The sequence below is a fragment of the Neltuma alba genome, unplaced genomic scaffold (assembly GCF_004799145.2).
Source record: "Neltuma alba isolate B1F8T4 unplaced genomic scaffold, ASM479914v2 tig00010779_pilon, whole genome shotgun sequence".
NCBI lineage: Eukaryota > Viridiplantae > Streptophyta > Magnoliopsida > Fabales > Fabaceae > Neltuma > Neltuma alba.
Window position 1 is genome coordinate 283,440 of NW_021635598.1, and position 18,188 is coordinate 301,627.

Below are 18,188 nucleotides of genomic sequence, written 5' to 3' on the forward strand. Positions count from 1 at the left end.
GCTCATAATTTTCAATGGATTACTGGTAATTACTCTCTCTCTCTCTCTCTCACACACACATATAACTATGTGTGTATCTTCTATACATACTCTGAAATTCTAAAAACCATTAACCTAATTTTTCTTAGAAAAGTTGGTAAAAAAATTCCTATTTAAAAATTTAATTGACTAAAAGGATTTGAATGTAAGCAGGTGCATAATGCAACATATCTTTTACTGTATGCAAATAACTTCCGTATTGATGATTGTTGCACATGATTGATGATATGTTGCACACGATAGAAGATATGTTACACTCACGGATCATAGTTGTACTCACTCAAATTTATGTCCTTTTAGCCAAGTAAATTTTTAAACAAGGATTTTTTTTAATCAATTTTTTCATTTTTCTTTATATTTAAAAAAATCAATATATCATAAAAGTAAAACTTAAAGGGTAATTTTATTTTCAAACAATATTTCCATAAGAACCAAGTCTTCTAAATCAATCATTAAGTGGTATAATGTTTTCCTCAACCTGTCAAAATATTATACCAATATATTGGTCTGGTATTTAATGTAGGAACTAATTTAATAATTAGTATTGGTCCTATATATAAGACTTATTTCATATGTTTATAGTTTTTTTAAAATTGACCCTATTGATATTCTCTCAACAATAATCAAGCAGGAAAGAGAGGAAAAAAATTAAGGAAGATAATAAGGTGTTTTAGAAAAATAATATCATATTAACTAATTTAACTAACATCCTTAATCTATTTAGATTTAATTAATTAGGTTTTATATTGAGGTTAGAAAAAGTACTTTTGAACAAATGAGTGATACTTAACTACCCTCCTAAAAAAATAGTTTAAAGGTTCAAATATTCTTTAACCTAAAAGCTATACTACTAGTATTTTAAATGTCCTGGTCAAAAAAACAAAAAAAAAGTATTTTAAATGTACAAGATTAATATATCCTCTATAGTTGACTCTTGCTTTTTTTTGTTAAGATGCTATTATATCGATACTTTTCTATTGTACAATAAACTACATAATTTGGTCATTTTTTTTCTAATTATTGAATACGAATCCTGTGATATGTAGGGGACATATCTGCTTTTCGTTAAAAGTGAACATTCCTTCTAAATCACTAGTAATATCTTTCTTTCTTTTTTGCCTTCTCTTTTGGTGAAAGCAACATCTAATAATTATTCAAAGACAGAATTACCTTTGTGTGTTGTTCCTGTGATGGGAAAAAAACATATCCCTCCAAAAGTAAGCACTTTGAGCAGCTTTATGAATAATAAAAATAATCTTTTATTTACTATTATTACTATTTTTTAGATCATATAGTAAGGCTGTAGCTAACTTGCTGTCAATTCCTCAATGGAGATGTAAATATTATATGAAGAAGAAATTTTATATGTTATCCTATGACCACAAATAAAATATTAATGATCATTTAAAAAACTATGAAAATATTGAATTATATATTTCTCTTCATCGTTTATTCCCTCTACTTCTAAGCACTTACATATAGGAATATTATGACAAAAGAGTCCATTTGATTAAGAAGTCAGGTTATAATGGGATTAACCAATTTATGAATAATTAGGCGAGGTATGAGGAGAGACAAATATGGATAATCTTTGGGCCTTTTTGCACCTGTTTCTAATAAATGCTTATATATATTTGGGCAAAATAAATAGTTTGGTCTTTATAGTTTTAATACATTTGTAACTCAGTAACTTAGTTGTAATTCAGTTCCCAAAATTTGACTCGCTGCAACTCGACCCCTATATTTTTAACCATTTTATAATCTAGTTTTTCATTGCAACTCGATCCTTATATGTTACAGTGAGTCAAACTTTAGGGACCGAGCTACAACCGAGTCAAAGCTATAAAGACTAATTTATATCGGGTCAAAATATAAAGACTGAGTTACAAATGAGTAAAACATATAAAGACCAAAAGATTAATTTTTTCTAAATATTTTTACATAAATTAAGATAAAACTTTCATCATATATTTACATTGTATTTTGTAAATCATGCCTTTGTCCTTGTAAGATGCTGTTTCTTGCGATAAGGTGACTATATTATTATTTTTATTTTTTTCAAAGGTTGAATTGCAAAAAATAAGGAATATCCTAGGATCCAAATCCAAGAGATCCAATAGAGGCCTTGATATAATAACGTGGGGGGAGCCATTGGAGAATTAAACGAGGGGGTGATGCTAAAATCATAGCCATGCCTATACCTATGCATTAGGCATTAATAAATATGCCTCTTGCATTAAACTATTCTTCTTTTCTCTTTCACATATTTATATTTATTTTTTTTGACCAGATATTTATATTTATTTTCTTGTCCCCATCATCTCATCCCATTCATGATGAATATTTTCATTTGGCTTATTCCAATTTTTTATTTTATAAACACGTTATTTTGTAGCAGCAGAAATTATATTTATATTAAATTAATACTACATTCAGTCCTCAAAATAACATCTAATATAAATTATACTATAAACTAAATATTATAGTTTGGATCGGATGGAATATTAAAGTGGTTATTGCGTGGCTAGGCTTTACCGGATGAAGGTCCGCTATTTCAGTCTATTCCCTGTTCTAAAAATAAATATTACTCATTTGATCCTTAATATAAGAACTATTTAATTAATTTGGTTATATTGAGAAAGTTGGGTAAGTTAGTTAATTATAAGAAATATGACATGTTTTTTCTAAAATACTATAATCATCTTTCTTAATATCCTCCCTCCCTCTTCTACTTGATTATAGTTGAGAGAGTATCCATAAGGATAATTTAGAAAAAATTAATAAATATGAGAAATATGTCTTATATTTAGAATAAAAATTAATTTAATAATTAGATCCTGTATTAAGAATCTGAAGAATACTACATACTTATGATTTAGATTTAGTCTAAAAGATGCAATTCACTCTAGAGAGAGAGAGGGGAGGGCGAATATGCATGCACCCCTTCCCATTCGTCTTATAAGACAATTCCTAGTAAAAAATTTCCTAGTCTAAATTTAAAAGGTGGCTTATACTTGCTTGTCAAATTTATTCTTATAATTAGTATTTAAATGTAGCCATTCACTTTTCCCCCCTCCCCTTTAAAACCTATTAATCGAGATAATGCTTGTCAAATTTAGGAAAGACAACATTTATTTATTACAAATAACTAACTTAACTTCCTTCTTTAATTTCCTTAAATTAGTTAACTAGTTTTTATAAATAGAATTAGAGGTAGTAATTCACAATATACTCACCATTCAGATTCCCACAATCCCACCCATTCCTCCTCCATTATTAGTTTCTCTGTCGGTTATTAATATAAAAACTAATTAATTAATTTGAGCAGATTAATTATCTTAGTTAAATTAGTTAATAAAATACACACACACATATATATATTTAAAACACCCTAAGCTCCTATTTGGTACGAGGCATTGAAAATGAAGAATAGGAGCTATGATTACAATCAAGAAAAATTATTAAAAAAAAGTATTTAGCATGAGTAATTATATGTTATATGGGATTAGACAAACATATAGAGGTGAGATTGGAGGGTACTATCTCCTCCCATGGTATTTCCCAATCCTACGTACATAGGTTTGTCTCTAATCCCATGTAATAAGCAATCTCTCATGCTAAACACTTTTTTAATAGATTTTGTTAATCCCAATCCTAATTCTTATACTCATTTTCAATGCTTTATATTAAATAGGATTTAAACATCTTTCTTAATTCCCTCCCTCCCTCTCCTACCTGATTATTATTGAGGTGATATCAATACAATTAATTTGAAAAAGGATTAATAAATATGTAAAATAGGTTTTACATATAAGACTAATATTAATTTCCCAATTAAGTCATATATTAAAAATTGGAAGTGTTACTACTGTATTACAATTACTAACTACAAATGCTGATTAAGGAAATTGTTTCATTTTTTTGTCGAACAATGTTAATGACGAGTATTTAAGGGAAAATGAAATTAATGATTTAAAAAATTAAAAAAATTACTTATATCTTGAATCAATAAAACTAAGAAAGAAATCCAGGGAGATCAAGTCACTAAAATACGTATATGATTAAAGACAAATTATGCCATCAAATAACAATATAATAAACATATGACAAAATTCAATCAAACAAAGGATCAAGTAATGATAATGAAAGCATGGACTTAGGAATTCTTTCTTGAATAGGTTCAGTTAGAACATCTAGAACAATGTTGAACAAGTACAGACTCAGAGAGGATTCCTGATGTAGGCCAATCTTAATAGGGAAGTCCTTTGTCTCCTCCCAGGCGTCCTTACACTGGTAGTTACTGCCTCATACATATCTTATATGGCTTTGGTATAAGCAACCCGTGTTAGATACGATTAGTTTTGATGATGTCAAATAATAGAGCAAAAATTTTACATAAATTATTTATCTCATATTTTGACTAACTATCATACTTACTATCTTGTGTAGTTTCCTCAAGAAAAGAAAGGAATTTTATGTTGCACTTTGAGTTATGGAGAATGATGAAGAGGAGGAAGAAGAAGAGAAATTGAGAAAAGAAGAACTTGCAAGATCAAATGAAAATATCAAGATTCAAGTTCATAGATTTGATGTTAAATATTGCTATACTCAATCAGAAGTTTGAATGGGTCAGTCGGAAGCTAAAATATACAACCGGGAAGTTATACCATCATATATTGAGTCACCCTTCATATAAACATAGAAAATAAGCTTCAGAGGTGATTTTCATGGGCAATTATCGATCACTTGATCGATCATCCATTTATCGATCAAGTTATCGATAAAATATATCCTCTGTTATGCTCTGTTCTTCGTTCAGCTCTAACATAGGTTCGGTATTTCTTCAATATCTCTCAAATCACAAATCCGTTTGAGGTGAAACTTGATTCCTATGAAACTAGACTCAGAACATGGTTCATGGACACCGAATTCACCTTCAAAGAGTTTCATATGAGGGAGATATGTTGTTCGAAAGATTGCAGTAAGGATTAACGCCTTTATTCCAACCTTTAGTCATTGTGATGAATATAACTTTGCAACCACGACGAATTTTGGGTTGATTCTTGTTGCATTAGAAAGTAGACTCAAAGAGCTTTCTGGGGATAGGTCATTTGCAAAATTTGGAGCTGAATTGAAAGATTTATGATCACTCAAAATTGACCTTCGTTTTGCTGGAATCAGACTTCGAATTTATTGAGGCAAAGACCAGAAATTCTACACTTAACAATTAACTTCTCAAGCAACATGCTACTCAAACATGTTATTGAGTAAAAGCTCTAGAAGAGATGAAGAAATGAAAAGCCATTATCATATGTTACTCGAGCCTGATCAAGCGACTACAAACTCATCGAGTTACTGGTACTATCTCCTCAATTCTTCTCTTTTATCTTCATACATATTATTAAGGTTTTATCAGTAACATGTTGGATAAATGATTTTTGGATAACGTTATAGATGAATATCTTTATCGATCACTTGATCGATAACTATCAAGTCTTATCGATCACGTGATAGATAATTTAGTCTGCTCAATAACTTGCTAGATTGATCGATCAACTAATCGATCATTGGTATAGCTGCTTAATATAAGATGTTGCAGGAAATAATCGATCACTTAATCAATCAGACCTTTATCGATAACTTGTTTGAATATTATATGTCTTCTTACTCGATATAGTGCTCTGTCAAAACCATTCGTTCAAAATCTTTTATCGATCAATTGATCGATCAAACATTTATCGATCAAATGATCGATTATTATCTTCACTGCATTAACTTATGTTGAATCATTTTTTCGATCACTTAATCGATCATTGATTTATCGATAAAATGATCGATCATTCAATTTCCTGAAACTCCTGTTTTCACATAACGTGATCGATAATCAGTTTCTTTACCTTACAGGATTAAATCTCTGTTTTTCATTTTATCGATCACTTGATCGAATATTCATTGATCGATCACCTGTTCGATTAATCCACATAGTCTGTGTTTTTCGCTAAATATATTGTTACTCATTGTTTATCGATAACCTTATCCATCATCCATTTATCGATAATGCGTTCGATCATCAATGACTGAAGTTTCATTTCTGTAACACTTGGATTATCGATAATCTGTTCGATCAACAAGTGTTCGATCACTTGTTCGATCATGGAACGTTTTCCGTTTAAACATCAGTCGACTATGATGATTCTTAAAATCAATGATCTATTTTCTTTCAAGCTTTTCTTTTTTACACATAACTCTCTATTAAAAGGATACGAAGGCAAACGTAACTTGAAAAGGTTCATTCTTGCATAAATCATTTTTGGGTCACTGTATTCATGCTTCATCATTTATCGATCATTTGTTCGATCATCATATGATCCATAATCTATTCGATAATTGCATCTATCTGCTATATCTTTTCTTCATGTAATTAATCGATAATATAATCGATCAAAGCTTTATCGATCAAGACATCAATCAAATACTTATCACTTGATCTGAAGAAGATTATTTCAGATAAAGAGCCACAACGAATTAATGATGTGAAGAATCAACGTTCGTCAGAAGCTTCCAACGGCTAGTTTCAACGGTCATATTCTTCAAGCCAAACGGGAAGAAAAAGCTCAACGGTCAACTACCCAACATCATCTATAAATAGAAGAGCATTCAAAACAAGAAAAAAAATAGAAGAGCCTGAGCTTACAACATCAAATGCTAAAATGCTAAATCAACATATTCTCATTTAGAGGTCCGAGAGAAAACTCCCTGTCTCTGTACTTCATAGACTAAAACATATGTATTCGTGAGATAGAGAGGAGAGTTTCCCAAACGTGCTTAAGATTCATCTATCACTTCTTTGAGAGAAGAAATATTCAATCTTCATTATCCTTATCAGATTGTATCCTTACGGTGAGTAAAGGGGAGTATTTACCTCGGTGTGAGGTTACTGCTGAATAGACTGGTTAGTGTAAGAATTGTAAGTGGTGTCACAAGTGCCCGGATCAAACTTGTGATTGTAGTGGTTCTCAAGTACCCGTGTTAAACTTGAGGGAGATAGTCGATTGAAAATCTCAAGGGGAGCCTAGGGACTGGACGTAGGTCAGTGAGGACCGAACCAGGATAAATCTCTGTTTGCATCTTCTCTTCCCTTACCTCTTTATATTTCCAGCTAAACTATTTTACTACTGTGATTATGCTTATCTCGATTCATTGTTTTTTATACTCAGAATTTCTTATGAATTTCATTACATTGCGAAAAGATTTTTAATTTTAATCAACACCCAATTCACCCCCTCTTGGGTGTTCAGCCATTCCAACAACCCGTACACCTTTCTTTTCCAAAGCCTTCCATAACACTTCTCTTGACACACGATCATAAGCCTTTTCCAGGTCAATAAAAACCATATGTAAATATCTTCTTTTACTTCTATATCTTTCCATTAACCCCCTTAGTAAATAGATTGCTTCCGATGTGAATCTCCCTGGCATAAATCCAAATTGGTTTTCCGAAATAGAAGTCTCCAACCTTAACCTATATTCCATCACTTTTTCCCACAACTTCATTGTATGACTCATAAGTTTTTTCCCTCTGTAGCTTGCACAGTTTTGAATGTGTCATTTATTCTTGTAAATAGGAACTAAAATGCTTCTCTTCCAATCATCCGGCATATTCTTAAAGTGTAGAATTTCATTAAAAAGCTTGGTTAGCCACACCTCACCCTCATCGCCCAAACATTTCCAAACTTTAATAGGGATACCATCAGGCCCAACGGCTTTTTCATTGTCCATTTTCTTGAGAGCTGCCTTAACCTCTCCGATACATATCCTGCAGTAGAAAGCCAAATTTCAATCATCTTTGTTAATTAGCAAGTCCTGCAAGTCCTGAGTCGCATGATTGCTTCCCTCATTAAACAACTTGTAAAAGTAAGCCTCCCATCTGTCTTTAATATCACCATCAGTAACTAACACTTTACCATCTTCGTCCTTTATACACTTTACTTGGTCCAGATCTCTCTTTTTCCTCTCCCTTTGTTTTGCAATCTTGTAGATATTTCTTTCTCCCGTCTTTGTTCCTAACTCCTAATAAAACCCTTTATAAGCTTTAGTACGTGCTTTGCTCACTGCTCTCTTTGTCTCTTTTTTAGCCAATTGATACTTTTTCCGGTTTTCTACACTATTGCACAAGTGTATGGCCTTAAAACAATCTTTTTTCTGTTTGACTTTCTCTTGCACACTCTTATTCCACCACCAAGTCTCCTTATCTCTTTGACCAGGACCTTTGGATTCTCCCAAAATTGCTTTAACTACCAAACGAACCCTTGTAGCTATCTCTTCCCACATCATGTTTGCATTTCCCTGCAACTCCCAAATCCCTTCCTTCAAAAGAGTCCTTTTGAATAACTCCCGCTTTTCACCTTTTAACTGTCACCACTTAATCCTGGGTTTTATCACTTGATGGTACTTTTGCCTGGTACTCTTAAAACGTACATCAAGGATAAGTACTCTAAGTTGGGCAGTCACCCCGTCTCCTGGAATCACGTTGCAATTAGTACACAATCTTCTGTCCAGATTCTTAACTAAAAAGAAATCAATCTGTGATTTTGATACCCCATTTTTGTACGTGATTAAATGCTCCTCTCACTTCTTAAAACAAGTGTTGACAATCTTAAGATCGTATGCAAGAGAGAAATCAAGAATAGATTGTCCTCCACTATTAAGCTTCCCAAAACCAAAACCACCATAGGCCTCGCTGAATTGTCTTGCTTCCTTACCAACATGTCCATTAAGGTCCCCACTGATAAAAAATTTTTTTTCGAGTGGTATGCTTTGAACCAACCCCTCCATATCTTCCCAAATCTTATTTTTAAGGTGTGTCTCTGCTCCAACCTGAGGTGCATAGGCACTAATGATATTGATAGTATCCTTTCCAACAATTACTCTTAACGATATTATTTTATCCTCAAACCTTTTAACCTCTACCATGTTTTTTTTTCCATGTTCCATCAATGATGATACCAACCCCATTCCTTGCGCTCACCTTTCCTGTGTACCAAAGTTTATACTCTCCAAGTTCCTTGGAAGCTTCTCCAGTCCATTTGGTTTCTTGGAGGCATAAAATATTAATCCTTTTGTCCCTCATAACCCTTGCTACTTCCATAGATTTCTCATTTAACGTCCTAATATTCCAAGTGCCAAATCTAATCTCAGTCTCATGAACTAACTTCTTTAGCCGCCTCCGTCCAAGAGAGTGCGGTAACCCTCGCTCATTTAACACTACATCCGGACAACGATGCAGCGGCTCTAGCTCATTTCTCACTGTACTCGAGCCATACAGCGCGTCACTTCTGGGCAACAACCTAACATTAGCATAAATACTTCGTTAATCCATGTTCATGAGATTCGACAGTTTTTTACGTTGACTGTTGAGGGCCTAACACAACCCTCATCCTTTATCCGGGCTTGGGACTAGCTATACAATATAGGTGGAGTTGATCATATGACTTGTACAATTTATATAAAATATAAAAGTCTTTATAATTCATGTTATCTAAAGATCCCTTTTTGATGAATTCATTTTATAAGAGTAACTGGGAAATTCAATTGAGTCTTAATAGTCCCATGTCGTAATAACCCAAAACATTTAGAGCGACAATAAAAATATAGGGAACAAACAATGATTAACTGGGAAATTAGGAGGCGTTTGAATGAAAGCTTTTGGAGAATAGATTTTGTGAAGAGGTGATTATGATAAAATAAGAGTGTTTGAATAGTTATTATCAGAAACACTTTTTATATATACAAATTATTAAAAAGAGCATAAATTAACATGATAAGATAGATTTTATAATATATTTTAATTTAAAGGAATAAAATTGTTAATAATATATTTTTTATGAATATAATTGATAATATATAAGATAATGTAATTAATAAATAATTAATATGCATATATATATTTATAAAATATAAGATTAAATATGTTTATAAAAAAATAATTGAGGGGTGTTAAAGTTATATTACCGTTGGGATTTATTTTGACAGGCACAACGATACTTTCCAATTTGAACTAGAAGCATAATGGATTCACTTCTTCTAAAACCATGATTTTAAGCCCAAAATCATGATTTTAACTCAAAACTGTAGTTTGTCTATTTGTCCTCCTATTTAGCAAATTTCTAACCCAAATCATGGTTTGGGCATTTTGCCAAACAGGCCCTAATTTATTTTAGCATAACCATGGAACTTGAAAATGCGCAACGATTTTTAAATAACAACTTTAAGTTTTTAATAAATATTGCTCCTTTAATATTAAAAACAAATTGCGATGAAAAAATACTTTGTTCTGCTTTCGTTATTTTCCGGGAAAGCATGGTAGATAATTAATACTATTTTTAATTCTTAATACTTTTTCCAATTTTAAATATAAAACTTTTTTGTAGTGTAATTTACATTAAAAAAGAGTACTATATTCAGGACTGGAGGAGTATAACAATTAGTTGAATAATTTAAGTAGATTAAGAAAGTTTATTTAGTTAGTTATTTATAATAAATATATATCATCTTTCCTAAAATATCTTTACTAATCAAATATATTAGTTAGAAATATTATTATTATAAAAATTATTTTAAAAAATAAATAAATATATAAATTAAAATCTTATATTTAAAATAAAAATAAAAATCACACGAACATAAAATTATTGGTTGGTTGGTTAGTCTCTTTCGTGAAAGGACGAGGAAGTTAGTGCGAGTGGCCCACCATATTGAAGAATACATCTACTTTTTATCTTCCTTTGCGTTGTGTTTATCCTTTTGTGCTTTTAATTGTTTGGTCTCTCTCTTTCCACACCCCAAAACACTTCCAGATACCAAACATCTCCTTATCAAGGTTATGACTTGATATTTTGTTTACGAATGCATTAAAGTATACTTGCTCCATCGACCAAAACGTTGATTAAAACTAGTTAAAAACAATAAATATTTAAGCAATGTAAAATGAGTAGAAAGAATAAAAGAAACATTCCATTAATTGGGGATAAAAACTTTTTTTTTAAAAAAAAGTGTGTTAAATTTTTAGACAAACACGAAATATTACTTAATGCTTGTACATAGGACTATCCATACAAAGAATTGAAATGAGTATTGCATTATATAAGACCATTATCTAACATTTTGCCCCAAAAAAACATAGAATTCTAATTTATAGGAAATTAGTTTAGAATTTTGAAATCCTCCATGATAAATACTCATTTCAATGCTAAATATATGAATTAGTTGAGAAGTTTGCTCTAATATTTTTTTTATGAAAAGAAGTTTGCTCTAATATTAAATGTAAAACTCCAAATCATTTTACTTTTCAAAATTTATAATTCTTCCTATTGATTTTACGTACCAAATTGCAGCTGATCAATGCCCATGTCAAGATGATCCTCTTAATAGTCAGATCAGGCAAATTCCCCCACTTCTTGGCATATGATTCGACTATTACTTTTAGGGTATTTGGGTAACATTAAAAAGAATTTAAAAAATATTTTTTTATAAATCGAGATAAATTCTTTCACATATTTACGTCATATGTTATAAAAATATTTTTAAAATTATCCTTCTGAACACCCTTTTAATCTCATATCAAAAGAAACCAATCGTTGTGCCAATTCTTTAGCTTCGTCCTACGAAGTATAAAGGCACGTCCTTAAAAAATTTCAATTATAAAACTTTTTTCAGTTAGTTCTGTGTACATTTTCTTACTTTTTTTTTTAATAAAAAAGAATACACTACTCGAGTGGCCAAATTAGGTGGATAGATATTAAAGGTGTTTGCCTAACTCTAAAAATATTTTTGAAAATCACTTTTTCACAAATCAAAATAAATTTCTCTACAGATTTATTTTATATATTATAAAAATATTTTTAAACTTATAATTTTATATTTACCCAAACACTTTTAAGATTTGAAAAAAAAGAGGGAGAGATTGGACTGCCTAGTTAAAGGCACAATGAATAATTGAATACATGTGAACGAACAGGTGCACATGGGTGAGGGACAATTCTGAGAAGTGACAATGAGACAGGGCAAAGTAAAAGCAGGAAAAGGTGCACTGCAATTATAAAGATGCTGCAGTGCATGAACCACCATATTCAAAAAGAAAACGAATAGAGGAAAAAAAAATCTAAAAAAATGACTGAATTTTAAAATTTTAAATAAAAAAATTATTATAAAAATATATTTTCTAATGTAGTGATCAATATTTAAAATTTTAAAATTCAACGCTTATTTTTTTAAGGATTTTCCCAAACAAAAATAAGCATCGGAGTAGAAATGGTGGAAGGAGAATGAGAATGAAATTCGCCGAATTCTCACGCTAACTTTTATCTTTATATATGGGAAAAAAAAAGAGAAAACAAAACTCATTTTCCTTCATCTTTCATTTTTTTATATTATAATTTTAATATTTATTGATAACATTGAATAATATATAATTTATTTATTTTCTTCTGTTATATCTACCTTTAAAAAATTATTCACTTTTTTATTTTACAATGAAAAGTAATATTTTTCTCTAAATTATCTGGTAATAGGAAAATATATCTTTATAAAATAATTTGATTTTAAATTATTTAATGATACTAATATTAATATAAGATTTAGTTGACTAATTTGAATAAATTAAAAAAATTAGTTAAGTTACTTATTTGTAATAAATAACTGTTGTGTTATTTTTGCTAAATTATCCTTACCGATTAAGTGTATTAATTAGAACTATAATTACTACAAGGACTACCTTAAAAAAATAGATAAATATAAAAAATAAAATAGATTGAGACTTTATATTTAAATCAAAATTAAAATTAAAAAAACTCTTATATTAAGGATTGGAGGTAATATAATTTTTCCATTGTGGTATTTAAATTAATTTTAAACATGATATATTTTTACATAAAAAAATTATTTTGATCATTCAAATATTTATTCATTTCTTTTTTCCTATATTTTCTTGTCCATCCAAATATGATAACATTTTTTTAAAATTTTTTCTTCATTCCATTATCTGTCCTCTTATTTTCTTTTTCATCCAAATGGAACATAAAATTGATCTAGCATTTTAAAATATTCTTTCAAGTGTGTCAATGTCTTAAATTATTTTTTCAATAGCATTCAACACTTTAAAAATAATTTGTGATGTAATTATATTCTTAAAGTACTAATTTTTTAAGAACAATTATACCTTTAAACTATTTTTTAGGAGTAATTTTAATGTCCTCATCTTCTCATAAAGTCCATTAAATAAATATAAATAAAATATCTGAAAATATTTTTAAATATTTTTCAGGACAAAAAGGTACTCTCGAGCGGTCGCTTTCGGGTACGTGCATGGTGCATTTTACATAGACCGGGCGGTGGATGCCAGCTATCACAGAAATGAGGCCTGGAAAGTTGTTCAACGGTCAATAGAAAACCAAAGATGTACATGAATGACAATAAAAAAATATTTTTATTTTACCTTTATTCCCTCTGATCTCTTATACAAGTTATGAATTGGTCCTTTTTATAATATAAATATATATATTTGGTACTTGTTTAAAAAATTAATTCACTATTTTTCTTCATTTGTACTCTCAAATACTGGTATGTTTCTCCGGTGCTTTTTTTTCCCAATCATTTTCTTTATTTGGGGGAAAAAGAACATTTCTTGCAAATTTATTATTCTTAACAAACATTTTAATCTACATAGTTCGCTTATTTATAATTTGTATATGGTATAGAAGGGAGTATTGACAAAAAATTCAATGAAATAATTACTATAATGGTAATATTGATTAGGTTATGCAAAGTTAGCTTTTTGGCTTAGAAAAAAGTTAAACGTATTATATTGGCTTTTGTGCTTTTATTTCTTCCTAATTTTAAGAGGAAAACTTTAAATACTTATTATATAATTTTTTTTAAAATAAAAAAACAGCTAATAAATTATAATAAAATAAAAAGGTTTCTTGTATCTATTTAAAATTCATTTCATATATATTCATTATTTCATTTAAAACTATTAATATTAATGTAAAATATAAATATATTAATTTTTATTTAATCAGTTTGTGCTGTGTTCCTCCCCCCCGGGGGGGCGGGTATTTCAAGTTTTCACATTCCCTGTACCAAAACAACTGGGAAATTTGATATTTAGGACAATCTAAGGCACGTAAACAATGTTAAGACATCAAAATGTGAAAATAATGAAAAATGAAGATTATAGGAAAACGAGTGATTGTTTTGGGCAGACTCTTCCACGAAAGAACAGAGATGTTGCTGTGCATGGCCTACCATATTGGCAATAGTACAATACGCGTTCTTCTTGTCTTCCTAGCAATTACCCTCCTTTATCTTTTTTCAAGAAATATATGGGATTCAAATTATTAATCATATCTCTTCCTGCATATTTCTCTGAATCTTCCGAGGCACAAAGAAACCAAATGTCAACCAGCTTCCTCTTTTAAGTGTTATCTCGAATCAATCTAAACCAGCTCCACTCTGTATTATCGCTTCCTATCAAACTCTTTTCATTCTCAATCGTCTCGTCCATCATCTACAGTAATACCTTTGAGTTACCAGACAGAACAAGACATGGAGTTCGCCGCCAAGGTGGGAGAAGCACTGATCTCTGCTTCTGTGCAGACCTTACTCGACCGGATCTCCTCAAGCGAGTTTCGAGAGTTCATGAAAAGTAGAAAGCTCGATGTCTCTCTCTTGGATCAGCTGGAGACAACTCTGTTGATGCTTGGTGCTGTGCTCAATGATGCGGAAGAGAAGCAGATCACGAATGATGCAGTCAAGAAATGGCTCGAAAAGTTGAAAGATGCTGTCTATGATGCAGAGGATTTACTCGATGAAATCAACACCGAGTCTCTCAGATGCAAGGTGGAGAAAGATTCTCAAAATTTTGTTAACAAGGTGCACTCTTTCCTTTCTTCTTCTTTTGGTCAATTTAACCGAGAGATGAACTCCAAGCTAGAAACAACATCCCGAAGGCTTGAACACTTTGCCAAACAAAAGGATATCCTTGATTTGCAAAGTGTTAGCTTGAAAGCGCATAAAACAGCTTCGACATCATTGGTAAATGAATCTGTTGTGGTTGGTAGAGAGGATGATAAGGAGAAACTATTGAAAATGCTTCTGTGTGATGAAGATCCAAAAGGTAACGCTATAGGAGTGATCACTATCTGGGGTATGGGTGGCCTCGGTAAAACCACCCTTGCTCAACTCCTTTACAATGACAAGAAGGTGCAAGAGCATTTTGATTTGAAAGCTTGGGCATGTGTTTCAGATGATTTTAATGCTGTCGCGGTGACTAAGAATCTCGTTGAGTCCGTCACTAAAAAAGTCTACGATGGTAAAAATCTAGATGTCCTTCGTGTTGAATTAAGAAACAGTTTGAGCAATAACAAGTTTTTGATTGTGTTGGACGACTTATGGAATGAAAAATACAGTGATTGGGATGATCTCATAACTCCTTTTCATAGCGGAAGAACAGGAAGCAAAATCATTGTGACAACTCGTGAACCAAGAGTTGTTCAAATCACACATACATTTCCCGTACATGAATTGAGTCGTCTTTCAGATGATAACTGTTGGTTTTTACTCTCCAAGCATGCATTTGGAAATGAAGATCCAAACAAACATCCAGAGCTAGAAACAATTGGAAGGCAAATTGCGAGAAAATGTGGTGGTCTCCCAATTGCTGCTAAAACAATAGGAGGTCTTTTGCGTTCAAAAGTGGATGCAAAGGAATGGAATAAAATTCTGAATAGCAAGCAGTGGGAGATACTAAATGCTAATGTTCTTCCTGCTCTGCGGTTGAGTTATCTCTATCTTCCATCACATTTGAAAAAATGTTTTGCTTATTGCTCCATTTTTCCAAAAGATCTTGTGTTGGAGAAAAAGAAATTGGTATTGTTATGGATGGCTGAAGGTGTTGTGCAACAATTCCATGGGGAGGAGACATTAGAGGCAGAAGTAGAAGATTATTTCAATGAATTACTATCACGGTCATTCTTTCAACAGTATGGTAGTAATCCAAAAAAGTTTGTCATGCACGATCTCATCAATGATTTAGCCAAATTTGTAGCTGGCAAGAATTATGTTCAATTTGAGGAAAATGATGTCCCAAAATCTGCACGACATCTATTGTTTTCCCAAAAAACATATAACAGCTATAAAGAATGTGAGAGCTTTTGCCATCTAAACTATTTGAGGACTCTTTTGACACAAGATGAATTTAGAGATTGGCATCTATCATGTGTTTTGTCCAAAAAGTTGCTCAATGGTTTGTTGACAAAACTAAAATGCCTAAGAGCATTGTCCTTATCAGGGTACGTAAATGTCGTTGAGGTACCAATTTCAATTGGTAATTTGCAACTTCTGAGGTATCTCAACCTTTCCTATACTTCAATCAAAAGGTTGCCTGATGCAGTCTTTACCCTTTACAATTTGCAGACGTTGCTTTTATCAAATTGTCAGTATTTTAATGAATTACCAGAGAAGGTAGAAAAGCTTGTTAATTTACGTCATCTAGACATTAGTGCAACTGCTTTAAAAGAGATGCCCACACAAGTTGCAAAACTACAAAATCTTCAAAATTTGAGTACCTTTATCGTGGGCAAGCAGCCGGATGGATTGACAATTAAAGAGTTGAAAAGGCTACCTCATCTGCAAGGTAAACTTTCCATTTCAAATCTACAAAATGTTGTTGATTCTACGGATGCTTTGGAGGCAAACTTGAAGAATAGAGAAAAGATTGCGGAGTTAGTGTTGGAATGGGATTGCGATGCTTCAGATTCACAAACTGTGAAAAATGTACTCAACATGTTGCAACCTTCTACAAATTTAAAGATATTGACCATCAACCATTATGGAGGCACTAGCTTCCCTGGTTGGATGGGAGATTCATCATTTATAAATATCACCAATTTATGTGTGAGTGATTGCAGTAATTGTGTTTTGCTCCCACAATTTGGAGAACTACCTTCTCTCAAAGAGCTCTCGATTGGTGGAATGGGATCAGTGCATACTGTTGGACATGAATTCTATTGTAGCAAGCCCGAGTACTCTTCATTTCAGCCATTTCCATCCTTGGATATTCTCATATTTGAAAATATGCCTATTTGGGAGGAATGGATGTTGTTTGACGGTGAAGGTGCCAAATTTCCTTTCCCTCGACTCAAAAGTTTGAGTTTGCATGATTGTCCCATGCTACGAGGAGACATGCCCCACAACCTTCCATCATTGACAAATATTTATATATCAAACTGCAAACAATTGAAGGCAAAATCAGCAACTTTGCAGTGGATTACATCTATTCAAAAATTAAACATTGTGCGAGGTGAACGGGGGTTATTGAGAGCACTTGATGATTTATCTGCGGACTCTTTGGAATCTCTAACAATTGAGAAGTGTGATAGCTTGCGGTCTTTGCCAAGAATGATAATGGGTGGTCGTTGTCTTCAAAAGTTGTTTCTCGTAAATATCCCATCGACATGTCCTTCCCAGTTGATGGTTTGCCCACATCTCTACGACATCTTGAAATTGAATTGTGAGAAATTAGAGTTCCTTCCTCAGGATTCTTGGCAAAACTACACATCACTTGAAGACTTGAGAATTGATAATAGTTGTCCTTCCTTGAAATCTTTTCCATTAGGTTGTTTTCCCAAGCTTAAAGGCTTGACATTGCAGATGTCATAATTTGGAGACCTTTACACATGTTGGGGGGTCTGCTCTTGCCTTAGAATCATTTGGGTCCTAACTGTGACAAACTTATATCAATGTCAGAAGTACACGTTGATTCCCTTGCCAACCTTCAATACTTTGTCTAAGTTGGTTCCAAGTTGGAATCATTGCCTGAAGGTGGTTTGCCTTCTAACTTGCGATCATTTACTATTGGGGGCTATAATGAACTATCTTCTATACCAATCCAAGACTGGGGGTTTCAACGCCTGACTTCTCTCTCATGTTTCAGTTTCGGGTGATGGAAGTGAAAGTATTCTCCATAATTTACTAAAGAATCAATTACTACCACTTCTCTTGTGAGTATCACATCAACTCTTTCCAATCTTAAATTGTTAGAAGGAAAGGGCTTCAACACCTTACTTCTCTTGAAGAGCTCTCCATCTATG

At 31.8% G+C, this 18,188-nt stretch overlaps 1 protein-coding gene and 1 long non-coding RNA gene across 2 annotated transcripts; one reads left to right on the plus strand and one right to left on the minus strand.

Moving 5' to 3' along the window:
- Positions 1–9,019: 9,019 nt before the first annotated feature.
- LOC114758995 (uncharacterized) lies at positions 9,020–14,495 on the minus strand. Its single transcript, XR_003741868.1, has 3 exons — positions 14,482–14,495; positions 14,394–14,397; positions 9,020–9,091 (listed from the first exon to the last, which is right to left on the minus strand). It is a non-coding gene; the product is annotated as an uncharacterized LOC114758995 (long non-coding RNA).
- A 146-nt stretch (positions 14,496–14,641) lies between these two features.
- LOC114758988 (putative disease resistance RPP13-like protein 1) lies at positions 14,642–17,757 on the plus strand. Its single transcript, XM_028948082.1, has one exon. The coding sequence runs from the start codon at positions 14,644–14,646 to the stop codon at positions 17,755–17,757; it is 3,114 nt and encodes a 1,037-aa protein (XP_028803915.1). The 5' UTR covers positions 14,642–14,643.
- The last annotated feature ends 431 nt before the right edge of the window (positions 17,758–18,188 follow it).

What these genes read in the sequence shown, in the direction of transcription:
- LOC114758988 (XM_028948082.1), top strand. Translation starts at nt 14,644, where the DNA reads ATGGAGTTCGCCGCCAAGGTGGGAGAAGCACTGATCTCTGCTTCTGTG.